Source organism: Cnephaeus nilssonii, assembly GCF_951640355.1.
Source record: "Cnephaeus nilssonii genome assembly, chromosome: 1".
NCBI classification, from domain to species: domain Eukaryota; kingdom Metazoa; phylum Chordata; class Mammalia; order Chiroptera; family Vespertilionidae; genus Cnephaeus; species Cnephaeus nilssonii.
Genome location: NC_137072.1, coordinates 31,757,148 through 31,769,450, shown reverse-complemented (window position 1 = coordinate 31,769,450; position 12,303 = coordinate 31,757,148). Strand labels below are relative to the sequence as shown.

The following is a 12,303-nucleotide window of genomic DNA, read 5'->3' as shown; positions in this document are numbered from 1 at the left end:
ATTACATTGACCAACTTTGCCAGGGGAGCAGGCCCGGCCCCGTGGGACTCTGTAAGGTAATCAGAATTGGATGTAGAATGCATAATTGAACTAAAGAGCCACTTTAGATTTGCAGATAAAAGAAAGTAGTGAGTCCCCAGGTGTTTTTGTACTTCTCACTCTGTTGAAGTATTTAGAAATAAAGGGATTTATTTGCAGGTATAATTTCCTCAGGGGTAGTTTGCAAATACTTTTATTTAGCCACTACTCTTTATACAGACTTTGAGTTATGAGGGGACCTCCATCTCAGCAAGACAAATCCTGGTACCCAGAGTCCAGCTAGCTTCATCTATGGCTGTGCAGCTGAAGTGGATATTGAAATTTGTTTTCTTGAGAAGACAGGGAAGCCCCACCTCGCACACTTAGGTTTCTGTGAGCAAGTTATAAAACTGCCCAACATCTGTTAAACTGGAGGTGTTGCTCAACTTTACTGAGCAGGAGTCAGGCTCTGATGGTCAGCAGGGCTGTGTTGGGCCCTTGTGTGCAAACATCTCCGAGCTGATCGGCTCGCCACCAATAACTGATAAGCTGTGTGCGCGCTCTTAGACACGGACATAGAGACAAGCTGTATCACCCACAAGGTACTCACTGGAGCCCCATGAAGTAACCCCGGTGGCAAGAGGCCACATTTCCTGAAGATGATGTTCCGGCTGTGTTTTAGACGACTGATCGCCTCTACTACTCTGCTGTGCTCCATTTATGGTGACGAAGAAGATCAAAGCAGTGCAATGTGAATTTTTTTGCTTCGTGTAAACTTAAGCATGGCCACAAAGGCTTGTTTTCTCTCTCTTGGAAAAGCAAATTGAGCTTTCAGAAAATAATTAAATCTGCAGTATCTTGCAATAATTAGACATTGGAAACGGGGAGGGTTAATTATTTCAATCTGATTTCAGTTGCCCAATAAAATGTTCAAGGATAGCATCCAGACAGTTGCCGAATTAATTTTCAATCCCAGCTCGTTCAATTTTTGTGCCCTTTTTCCCTGCAGGATCATGCAGATTTGCGAAGCCATTTCTTCACAGTGGGGATGAAGCTAGAAACAGTGGATATGAGTGAGCCCTCTCATATCTGTCCTGCATCAGTGACCAAGGTGAGTTTCCCTCCTTGCTCTGCATCTCAACCTCCAGAGTGGATCAAATAAGTCTTTCTACTCAAAGCCAACCAGATGAAATGTGTTTGCACAAGGATATGCTACAGTAACAAGGAAACCTAAGTCAGACTGCCTTCTTTCCCATCCAGTGCTATTTGAAGCTCTCTCTTTATCCCTGGTAGCATAGAGCGAGTCTGATCAGAGGTCCCCTCATGTAATGGTTGGGTGAGTTTCACTTGATAGTACAGTATGTGGACACTTGCATCCGTGAGTGACATGGCGGAAGGTTAAAGATGCATGGCTGTGAACTTGCTCCTCCTGAACTGATAGTATTTAATATGATTGATCTGTTTATATTTCGAAAATACCTGCAAATGGTGAAAAGCAATTTGCATTTATATTTCCTTTTAATCACCTGCTTTCATTGATAAAGGCAAAGTCATGCTTATGAGATGTGCAAATTTAAAATGAAATTGCTTTTTCATGTAAAGGCATTTTAATTATGGTCTGATAGGCTTTTAAGATTATAATTTTCCTTCTCCATCAAAGACATCTTAATGAAGTCAGCTATGGTAACATCTAAAGTATGTGTTTCTACCTTAAGTATCTCGTATAAATGATGGAAGAAACCAATAAATTTAGAACTCTTTTTTTAAGCTTTTTAAAAATTTATTATTGGTTTCAGAGAGAGGAAGGAAGAGGGAGAGAAAGATAGAAACATCAATGATGAGAGAGAATCATCAGTTGGTTGCCTCCTGCATATTCCCTACTGGGGATCCAGTCTGCAACCCAGGCATGTGCCCTGACCAGGAATCAAACTGTGACCTCCTGGTTCATGGGTCAACATTCAACCAGTGAGCCACACCAGCCGGGCTAACTTAAGCCAATGTCTATTAGTTAATGGCCTTTTATGCATTTTCTAGGGAAGGTAATTAATGGTTCAAAAGACAATTTCATGGATTTAAACCCAGGTCTCATGGTGCCCACTAACATAATATTTAATGTTTTAATTCCTTGTGGGCATAATGTTTTAGTCTAAACAAATGGCTCTGCAGATAAATCCAAACCAGCTTTGTTAATTACTAGCTGAATAAATCACTTATATTTAAAAAAAACTTAGTTTTTATATCTACTACTATACTGTAGATATTATACCGTCCACTTTATGTCATTAAGAAAAGTGAGGGATTATGCATGAAGTGCCTGGCCCAGTACTTGGCGCATGTGAATGCTCAGTAAAATATTATCTATGTTCACCCAAACCTTTGGTCCCATTTATGGGCACTACTAGAGGCCCGGTGCACAAAATTCGTGCATGTGGGGGGAGCTGTCCCTCAGCCCAGTCTTCACCCTCTCCAATCTGGGATCCCTCGAGGGATGTCCGACTGCCCGTTTAGGTCCAATCACAGTAGGATCGGGCCTAAATGGGCAGTTGGACATCCCTCTCACAATCCAGGACTGCTGGCTCCCAACTGCTTACCTGCCTGCCTTCCTGATTGCCCCTAACCACTTCTGCCTGCCAGCCTGATCACCCCCTAACCACTCCCCTCCAGGCCTGGTCACCCCTAACTGCCCTCCCCTGTAGGCCTGGTCCCCCCCAACTGCCCTCCCTTGCAGGTCTGGTCCCTCCCAACTGCCCTCCCCTGCTGGCCTGATCGCCCACAACTGCCCTACCTTGCAGGCCTGGTCCCTCCCAACTGCCCTCCCCTGCTGGCCTGATCACCCACAACTGCTCTCCCTTGCAGGCCTGGTCCCTCCCAACTGCCCTCCCCTGCTGGCCATCTTGTGGTGGCCATCTTGTGTCCACATAGGGGCAACCATCTTGTATGTTGGAGTGATAGTCAATTTGCATATTACTCTTTTATTAGATAGGATGTTATCACAGTTATCTCCCAAGAAAAAAGCATGCCACAGGCATCTGGGGATCCAACTGCCGATCAGACTGTGTTTGGTTCCTGTATAGAAATGATCTATCTTACCCTTGTTATCTTACCCTTGTTAGCTGGTGAAATATAAGCCTGATGGTTTTAGAACTGAATTTTAAGTTTGTTTATTACAAAGTGCAGTGGTGGTTAATGTAAGATACACATCACCAGTTTTAGCAAGGGCCAACCCTACAACTGGAGTCAGAAGTCCAGTGAATCACTCAGCACACTTCATTTTCAACATACCCACTGAAGAGAAATTGAAGCCTTTCATTTCCCTTTTAAAGCCATGCATATTGCTGAGTTTTCCACCGGCCCACTGTGCATACATAACTTTTGAAATGAAAATACTACTGTGTGAAGAGGATGATCAAGGTAGACCACAGCTGATTGTCACCACAGTAGGTTGGGATGTCATTCTTAAGATAAAATGAACTCTTTCATGATCCAACAGAATACCTCTAATTTTACATTTACTGTCATCTTTCATTTGCTCTCCTTTTTTGGAAACATAACCAACTGCTGATCAGACTGTTTTGGTTCCTGTGGAGAAATGGTCTATCTTGAAATCTGTGATCCAAGAGGAAGAGAGAAGAAATTTGTATTTTGATTTCAAAGTATTTGAAAAACTTGATCGTTTATCTACTATGGGCTTTTGTAATTTTTATTGTAGGCAGTGCAAAGAAGGATTGCTTTGTGTGCATTTTTCCCCCCCTGAGAGTCTTGATCCATGCAGCACTTTTCCAAAGAAATAGTTTCATAATTAATATGAAGAAATCAATTGGGTCTATTTATTCTTTCTCTCCTTATTACAAGAACATATTTGACTTTGGAAATAAAAACAAAGAAGTTTCTTTGATGTTACTTCACATTGGCAGAATGTCTCAATTGTATTTGGGGTACAATCAGATGTGTCCTCAATAGCTCCTGTAACTGCCACACACCTGAGGACCCATAAGCAAGTTGGAGCAGGACTTTACAACCAGAGAACAAACATATGAAATGTGTGACACCCAGATGCATAGTCCTAGGAAACGATCCTTTTGGTGTCACAGATTGATTTCTGAATTTTATAAAGTTGAAGACACTAAAAGAGGTTAATTCCATTTTAATTTCTTTTTTCTGAACGAGACTGGATTTCTTAATGCAGTGACAAGTGTTTTAATGTTACTTGAGTCATGCTTTTTTAAATTTATGATTTGGTAAAATTCGAGAAATAGAGTGGTGACAGTGTATTACAGAATGTGGAAAATAGTTATGATAAGGAAATGTCTTTTTTTCCCCCTTAAAATATTTTCCTTTAATGACTATAAATTATTTTTTATAACTGTTAAAGTAATTTATTTAAAGAATAACTACATATGAGAAAAATATTGACTTACACTTTGAGTGATAATCTTGAGGTTAAAATGCGTGCTATCATGTTTATACACCATCCATTAAAAACCATTTTATTTGAAATGGCCTTCGGGGTTCTTTACTGTGTATTCTGGTTGTTGCACATTTGTAGAAAACTGAAGAGTGATATCTTGTGGAAACCTGACCAGAATTTCCCTTTGTTTGAGCAGTGGGTGATTTAGTGATGCCAGCTGCTCATTTATCTGGATATATATCTCCTTGTCCTCATTCTAAGAGGCTGTGGTGTCAGCTTCACTTGGAAATTTTTTTTTTTAAGCCAAACAGAGATGTAAATGTGCTTAGCCTGTCAGGGGTAGACATTCACATTTTTTATGCCTTTATATAGTTGTATACGTGATTTTGGGATGTGACATACTCATTATAATTAGTTCCAGCCTGAGTATCTATATCTTGTTGCATGGACTTCCAGGGGCAGTAGTTTGGTTTCCACAGTAAAACAGTTTACTCCCTACACAAATCTTATTGGAGTTTGGGGGTGGGTCGATATTGTCTCTGATTCTTAAGATACATTTTCATTTTTATATTTCCTACTTTTTGTACCAAAGATAAAATACTTAAGTCATTCATTCTTATAGACCCCTCCTTCCCTATTGGCCATGTGTTGTGTAATGCATAGACTTGGATGACCACCTCCCCAGGTTCAAGATTCATGTACATGTAACAAAGTATCAGAATAATCTCCATGCAGAAGGTATCCTACCTAATAATAGACAAATATGCAAATTGACCATACCTCTGACACACCCACAAAGCCACGCCCACCATCCAATCAGAGCGAGTATGCAAATTAACCCAAACCAAGATGGCTACAGCCACAGAGAGCAAGGTTTCCTAGGTAACAGAGGAAGCCAAGCTTTCCGCCTGCCCTTGCCAGGCCTAAGCCTCCACTCAAGCTACAAAGTTTCAATTATAGAAGGTAAACAAATTCAAACAAATTGCAGCAGAATGGAGCTTGAGAGAGCAGTCCAGGGTTGCTGCCTGCAACAGGGGAAGCAAAGCTTTCCGCACACCCTGGCCGGGCCCATCTGCTTAAGGCAACAAAGTTTCAATTATAACCCTAACAGAAATGGCTACTGGCCTGGAGGGAGCCCCAGGCTTGGCTCCGCTCCAGGCTACAAAGTTTCAATTGTAGAAGGGAAATAAATTCCAGATACCAGGGCCTCCACTTGGGTTGCCAGCGGGCGTGGCCGGCCAGCAAACCACCACAGGCCCCTCGCTCAGGCCGACCCACGCCCCAAGGGAACCCCCACCTGATCCGGGACGCCCTTCAGGGCAAACCAGCTGGCCCCCACCCCTGTACCAGGCCTCTATCCTATCTAATAAAAGAGTACTATGCAGATTGATTATCACTGCAACACACAATATAGCTGCCCCCATGTGGTCAAAGATCCTGCCCCCATGTGGACACAAGATAGCCACCACAAATGGCCAACAGGAGAGGGCAGTTGGGAGGCACCCAGCCTGCAAGGGAGGGCAGTTGAGAAGGACCAGGCCTGCAAGGGAGGGCAGTTGGAGGTGATCAACCCTGCAGGAGAGGGCAGTTAGGGGTGACCAGGCCGGCAGAGGAGGGAAGTTGGGGGCAAACAGGCTGGCAGCAGAGTGGTTAGGGGGTGATCAGGCTGGCAGGCAGAAGCGGTTAGGGGCAATCAGGAAGGCAGGCAGGCAAGCAGTTGGGAGCCAGCAGTCCTGGATTGTGAGAGGGATGTCCGACTGCCCGTTTAGGGATCCAACTGCCCACCGGGATTGGGCCTAAACGGGCAGTCGGACATCCCTCGAGGGGTCCCATATTGGAGAGGGTACAGGCTGGGCTGAGGGACAACCCCCCTCCGTGCACGAATTTCATGCACCGGGCCTCTAGTTTATAAATAAATACATTTCTATTGACACTGGAAGATGTTTTAGAATATTAAGTTTGAGAATATAATGTATTGTACCGTTATTAGTCATCATAATGAAATTTTCATTTTTATTTTCCTTGAGGCTTTTCTTGATGGCACAACTGTTGAAGAAATAAGTAATGTTAAAGCAAATAGATGGATAAGCATGTAGCAGATCCAGTATTAAATACCCAACCTTTAGCAGCACAGTGGGATTATATTTTTGGTGTTCCAAAACAGTGAGATAGTGACAGATGATGATGGTGATGACAATATCATCTATAATGTGAAATATGTTGCATTGTTTAGAGCAAAAGATACTAGAATTAAAGTCTTGGGCTCTGTTTCTATTTGCTAGCTCTGAGCTGCACAGTCTTGGGCAAGTTGGTTAACTGCTCCAGGCTTTAGTTTAAGACCTGTGTGTCGACCAGAAGGCCCAGTGTTTCTGAACCATTTAGCTTCTCTCTAAGTAATAAGTAAGCAAATGTAGTATGTTAAAAGCTAAATGAAAAGGAGAAAGATGCATTGGGAAAGGAACTAATGGAGTGTTGGTGCAGGGAGGGAAGATGTGATTTTAAGTAGGGTTGTCAGGGAAGCCACCCCCCTCCCCCCCCCCCCCCCCCCGCCCCCGGGAAGGTGATGTTTGATCCTTTGCAAAACTCAGGCAGCAGAATTCTAATTATTTACTGGAATTAACATCAAGAAGAACTGAAGTGAGTTTCCTCTCCGGCTTATCTTTGAACTAGGTTGTTTCCAGAAAATATTTTTTAAATGAAGGAGCCAGGAATCATAGCTTAGGGAGAGTGTCAAGGTTTCCTAAGATTTTCTGTTGAGTTGGGAAAGTGCTCTTTTTTTTCCCCCCTCTGGTCTGTTTTACATACTTGGTTCTTTAGATCCATCATGCTTTTGACTGTTGGGGCTCACCTGCTTTTTGCTCCCTTCTTTTTTCATCATCATGCTTTGTTCCTATTTTTTCATGGACTTCTTTTTCCCCTTATATCCAGTGGATGATTAGCCAGTTTCTGTGCACAAAGCGTTTTCTCTGCATGGTGAGAATACCCTCACGAGGAATGAAGAGGCCACAGTCCTCAAAGCACTTGGGATCTGCTGGGGTAGACAGATGTGATATCATTCCCGGGGGTGGGGGGGTGGGGAAACGGGGGATGAGGATGTTCAGTATAGAGATACAAGCCTGATGATTTGGGGGCACAGAGCAGGGACCCTTTATTCCAACTGAGTGTTTGGGAAAATGTCCCAGCTGCATTGACTTTCAGGTTGGACCTTTAAAAATGCACTGTGATTTGATAGACTGACAAGGGAGTGCGCTGTTAGACTGCGAGAACGCTAAGGACAGGCCTGGTGTGAATGATTTCCTCTTGGGCTAGAGGGTGGGGCATTTGGGTGAATACAAGATGAGGGATCCATGAGACTTAGATGCCACTAGAAATCTTCAGGCCAGACCTTGTAGCATTCTTGAATGATCGTGTGTCCCTGCTGTGGACATGGAGAAACCAATTAGACTTTTCAGTGCCCGCCTGGCTTTCTCCTCAGCCAGGGTTTGTCTGTTTTACTTCAGCAGTTTGTTTATCTTTCAGCTATGACTATTGGTTTACGTTTTATTCTCTGTCTCCAATACATTCTACTTACTCGTTTATTTTTCATTAATATGACCACAGTGATCAACTCTAACTTTTTAGCAACTGGATCAATTTAGTAATATACATTGACATGCCAGTTTGTGGTCAAACCATTTTGATGAAATACATTGATTGCATTTGGAAGCTGTGCCAATATTTCATTACTAATCTTATATGTAATCCCAAGGAGCTAACCATTGGCTGTATTGGTTTTCTCTTTCAGGTTTTTAACAATCATTTTTTTCAAGTGACTATTGACGACCTAAGACCAGAACCTAGTAAACTCTCAATGCTGTGCCATGCAGATTCTTTGGGGATTTTACCAGTACAGTGGTGCCTTAAAAATGGAGTCAATCTCACACCTCCCAAAGGTTTGTATTCTGTGAAAATGTGCGGGGTTTGAGTGATTCAGGAGGGTGTCGTTGTTTATCTAGAGAAATTTATGTTGTAAACAATTTAGAAGTAGTGGAAAAAGAATGCCTTTCATGGTTAGCTTGACATAGGGGTCTGTACAGATTCCTTCCCTGGTGGGAAATGTGACCTTGAGCTTCTCAGGACACTTCTGTAATGCAAAGTTCCAGGTTAGTGATTGAATGTTCGGTGATTCTGCAGCACTTTTGTACTGATAGAGAGTAAGTGTTGCTAAGTGACTGAGGTTAAAAACTGCAGAGTGTCTATGAAGTGGCTTTGAAAAGACAATAAAATGCTATTGAAGCATTTCTTTACACTTTATTTACAATAAATCAGATTTTCCTTAGAGCCCAGTTGCTCCCAGATATCCAACAATTTGATGCTATAATATCTCTATATATATAAAAGCCTAAGGGACCGTTTGACTGTTCAACCAGTAGCTATGGCATGCACTGACCAACAGGGGACAGGCTCTCAATTCACAGGCATGGAAACATGGAACAGACTGATGAATCTCAGAGGGAATTGGGAAGGAGCGGGAGGGAAGAGATTAACCGAAGATCTTATTAACCGGGCCTCTAGTATGCATATAAGATCTTCGGTTAATCTCTTCCCTCCCGCTCCTTCCCAATTGCCTCTGAGATTCATCAATCTGTTCCATGTTTCCATGCCTGTGAATTGAGAGCCTGTCCCCTGTTGGTCAGTGCATGCCATAGCTACTGGTTGAACAGTCAAACGGTCCCTTAGGCTTTTATATATATAGAGACTAGAGGCCCGGTGCACATACTTGGGGTCCCTTGGCCTGGCCTGCGGGTATGGGGCCGAATCCATGCACTGGGCCTCCGACATCCCCTGAGGGGTCCTGGATTTTGAGAGGGTGCAGGCCAGGCCGAGGGACCGCACTGGGCCTCTAGTATTAAAATAATTAAATTGGGAACCAGGTTGCACTAAAATAATTTTTACATTGGGATTCATGCACCACGCTGTAAGTTTAGTACCTTGATGTGCTGTCCCTTATAGGTCTAAGGTTTATTCAAGGAACAAAGCAGTAAGGCAAAAGGAGAAAAGAATAGGGAGGAATAAATGGAATAATAGAAGAGAAAATCAGAGGAGAGTAGAAAAGTAAATTTATGGAGGGATTATAATGGATAACTTCAAATAATACCGGGGTTTTGCCCTAACCCTTCCAGCTCACCAGGGACTGGTTTACATGCAGTGTTGACCATATTGGGAGGTAATTAATGCCCACAGGTTGAGTTCCAGTTTTCCTGGTGTCCATCATCTACCATGTACCACCTTTAGTTGTGTACACCCAGCTCATCCATGGCATGCCTGTACTCCACTGGCATGAATATACTTTGATATTTTTAAGCTTTTATCCTCATTGTTCGTCCCTGCTCATTCCCATGGAGGACTTGCTTTTGAGTATTTCCATTTCAGCTGTTGATTCTTCACGTTGAGGTTCTGCAGTAATGGAATGTGGTCTAATTATAGAGTACCATGAACTTCTGCGTAACACTCTTTATACTATTTTAAGTGCTTAACTCATTTAATCCTCAAAACGAGGATTTCTCTATGAGGAAAATTAGTCACACATAGACAGTCACAGGGCAGGAGGTCTGGCTCCGGATCCCGCTCTCCATAGCGGTGAGAACTCCAGTTCACAAGGCCCAAGTTCTTGTTTGCATTTGGGTACTCACCAAAGACTGGCCACATCCCAGTGCCTCAGCTTTCAGGACTGTCAAAGGGGAACACGCCTGGTATTCCACAGGCGCGCAGAATCAAAGAAATGACAAAAGACTAAGTGTTTTTATAGTCCCTTAAAATGACTATCCGGGTGTTTATGATAAAATCTGTATTGGTGGTAGATAAGACAAGGCTTTTCCTGCTGTGTGAACTGTTAGCATTAGGTCACTTGTGGAGTTCGAAAGCCCCTTGGGCCACTGTTGCTTCCTTCTAACCGCTCTAATCAAACCATGTATGCGGATGGGTTTCATGCCATTGAAGGAAGTTTTTCTAGATATCTATAAAATGCTTCTTAGTTGGACTTTGCAAATGTCTAGTTAGTAATAAGATCTATTTAAGAATTTTAAAAACATTGGTTGGGTATTTCCTTACATAATGAAAAAAAGGGAAGTATTAATACATGCATTTTGGCTGCTTGATTATTTCATTATGGCAGAGGTTTAATGTTTACCAGAAATTTTAAATATGCTTCTTATGAATTGTAACTCTTAAAAAGTGTTTTTTAGGAAAGTGATTGTAGCCATATAGCTTAAATATTTACTAGAAAAATGCATGTGCTTATTTGGATGATTGCATTTCACGATATTAAGAAAGTTGTTTTAGATTAGTGTACTGAACTAATGTGTAATGAAATGACTATACAAATGTATTTAGAATATTGAGTGTTTTAATATGTTAAGCTTTTTTATACCTAACATTTAGCCACATTTATTATTTCTTCTGTCACCCAAGTATTTGTGATATCCGTGAAATGAAACTGTCTTCATGTAGTTTTCCAAATGATTTCTTCCCCTATTGAAAATGAAGGATGCCTTTTTAAAAATCACACACAAAAAAGAAAATTTCTTCATGAATATTGCTGTGGAATATTGAGTATAGTGGTTAGTATCTTCCAATAAGAAACTCTCAGTGATAAGCCTTAAAAAACCCCCACTTAAAACACTAAAGAAGTGATCAATATCATTAGTCAAGGATCCACTGGTAATCTATAGGGGTTGTGTTTTGGCTACTGGACTGTTATCTTGAAATAGTACAGATTTTACTGATAAGCCAGTAAGAAAAAGACCAGCAATTTACAGAAAAAGGTTTCAGAATATCCACAGATAGTCCACAGTTAAAAGAAACATAAGGACTCTTATTCAAACATACCACAATAAGAGAAATGTGAGTGAAAGTCATATTGAGATGGCATGCATTTATAAGATGAGGTGGAAAATCAAAAGAGAAAGAAAAGAAATTTTGTTTTGATGAGCGTGTGGAGGAACAAGAATTCCCAGATTTGCTGGTGATAGTGCAGGTAGGTGCAAACTGTGTCCAAGGCATTTTGTCAAATTTTACTAAAATTATAAATGCATTTTACCCTTTAACTCAGCAGTTTTATTCCTGGAAATCTCTCCTGAAGATACACTGTGCAGATAATATGCATAAAAGTTTGTTCTTTGCAGCATGATATGTAATAGCAAATACTGGAAAAAGTCCAAGTGCTTGTCTGTATGGGTTAAATAGATTTTAGATATCCGTATAATGAAAACTATGCAATTGTTAAAAAGAATGAGGAAATCTCTGTGTACTGATATGAGAAGTGCTCCAAGATATGCTGCAAGTGATAAATAAAGATCAGTAGATTATAGCATGACACTTTTTTTTGTTAGAAAAGAGGTAAAGGAGAATATGTATTTGTTTGCTCATATTTCTGTAAAGAAACTGTCAGGTTACATAAGAAACTAGTAATGACAATTTTATTTCCTCCTTTCCAATTTGAATGCCTTTTATTTTCTTCTTGTCTGATCGCTGTGGCTAGGACTTCTAGTACTATGTTGAATAAGAATGGTGAAAGCTGACATCCCTGTCTTATTCCTCTTCTTAGGGAAATGATTTTAGTTTTTGCCCATTTATTATGATGTTGGCTGTAGGTTTGTCATATACGGCCTTCATTATGTTGAGGCATGATCCCTCCCTACTTTGCTGAGAGTTTTTATCAAAAATGGGTGTTTGATTTTGTGAAATGCCTTTTCTATGTCTATTGATATGATGTGATTTTTGTCTTTCAATTTGTTTTTGTGATGTATCACATTTATTGATTTGCAAATATTGTACCAGCCTTGCATCTCCGGAATAAATCCCACTTGATCACTTATGGAATCTAAAGAACAAAATAA

At 41.3% G+C, this 12,303-nt stretch overlaps 1 protein-coding gene across 8 annotated transcripts in view; it reads left to right on the top strand.

Moving 5' to 3' along the window:
• The window catches only part of SFMBT2 (Scm like with four mbt domains 2), a 226,563-nt gene that overhangs the window by 147,596 nt on the left and 66,664 nt on the right, over positions 1–12,303 (top strand). For all 8 annotated transcript variants that reach the window (XM_079778896.1, XM_079778894.1, XM_079778898.1 and 5 more), the window contains 2 exons: positions 1,028–1,129; positions 8,211–8,358. In XM_079778896.1, the coding sequence (XP_079635022.1) occupies positions 1,028–1,129; positions 8,211–8,358 (250 nt within the window). The remainder of the gene's footprint in view (positions 1–1,027; positions 1,130–8,210; positions 8,359–12,303) is intronic.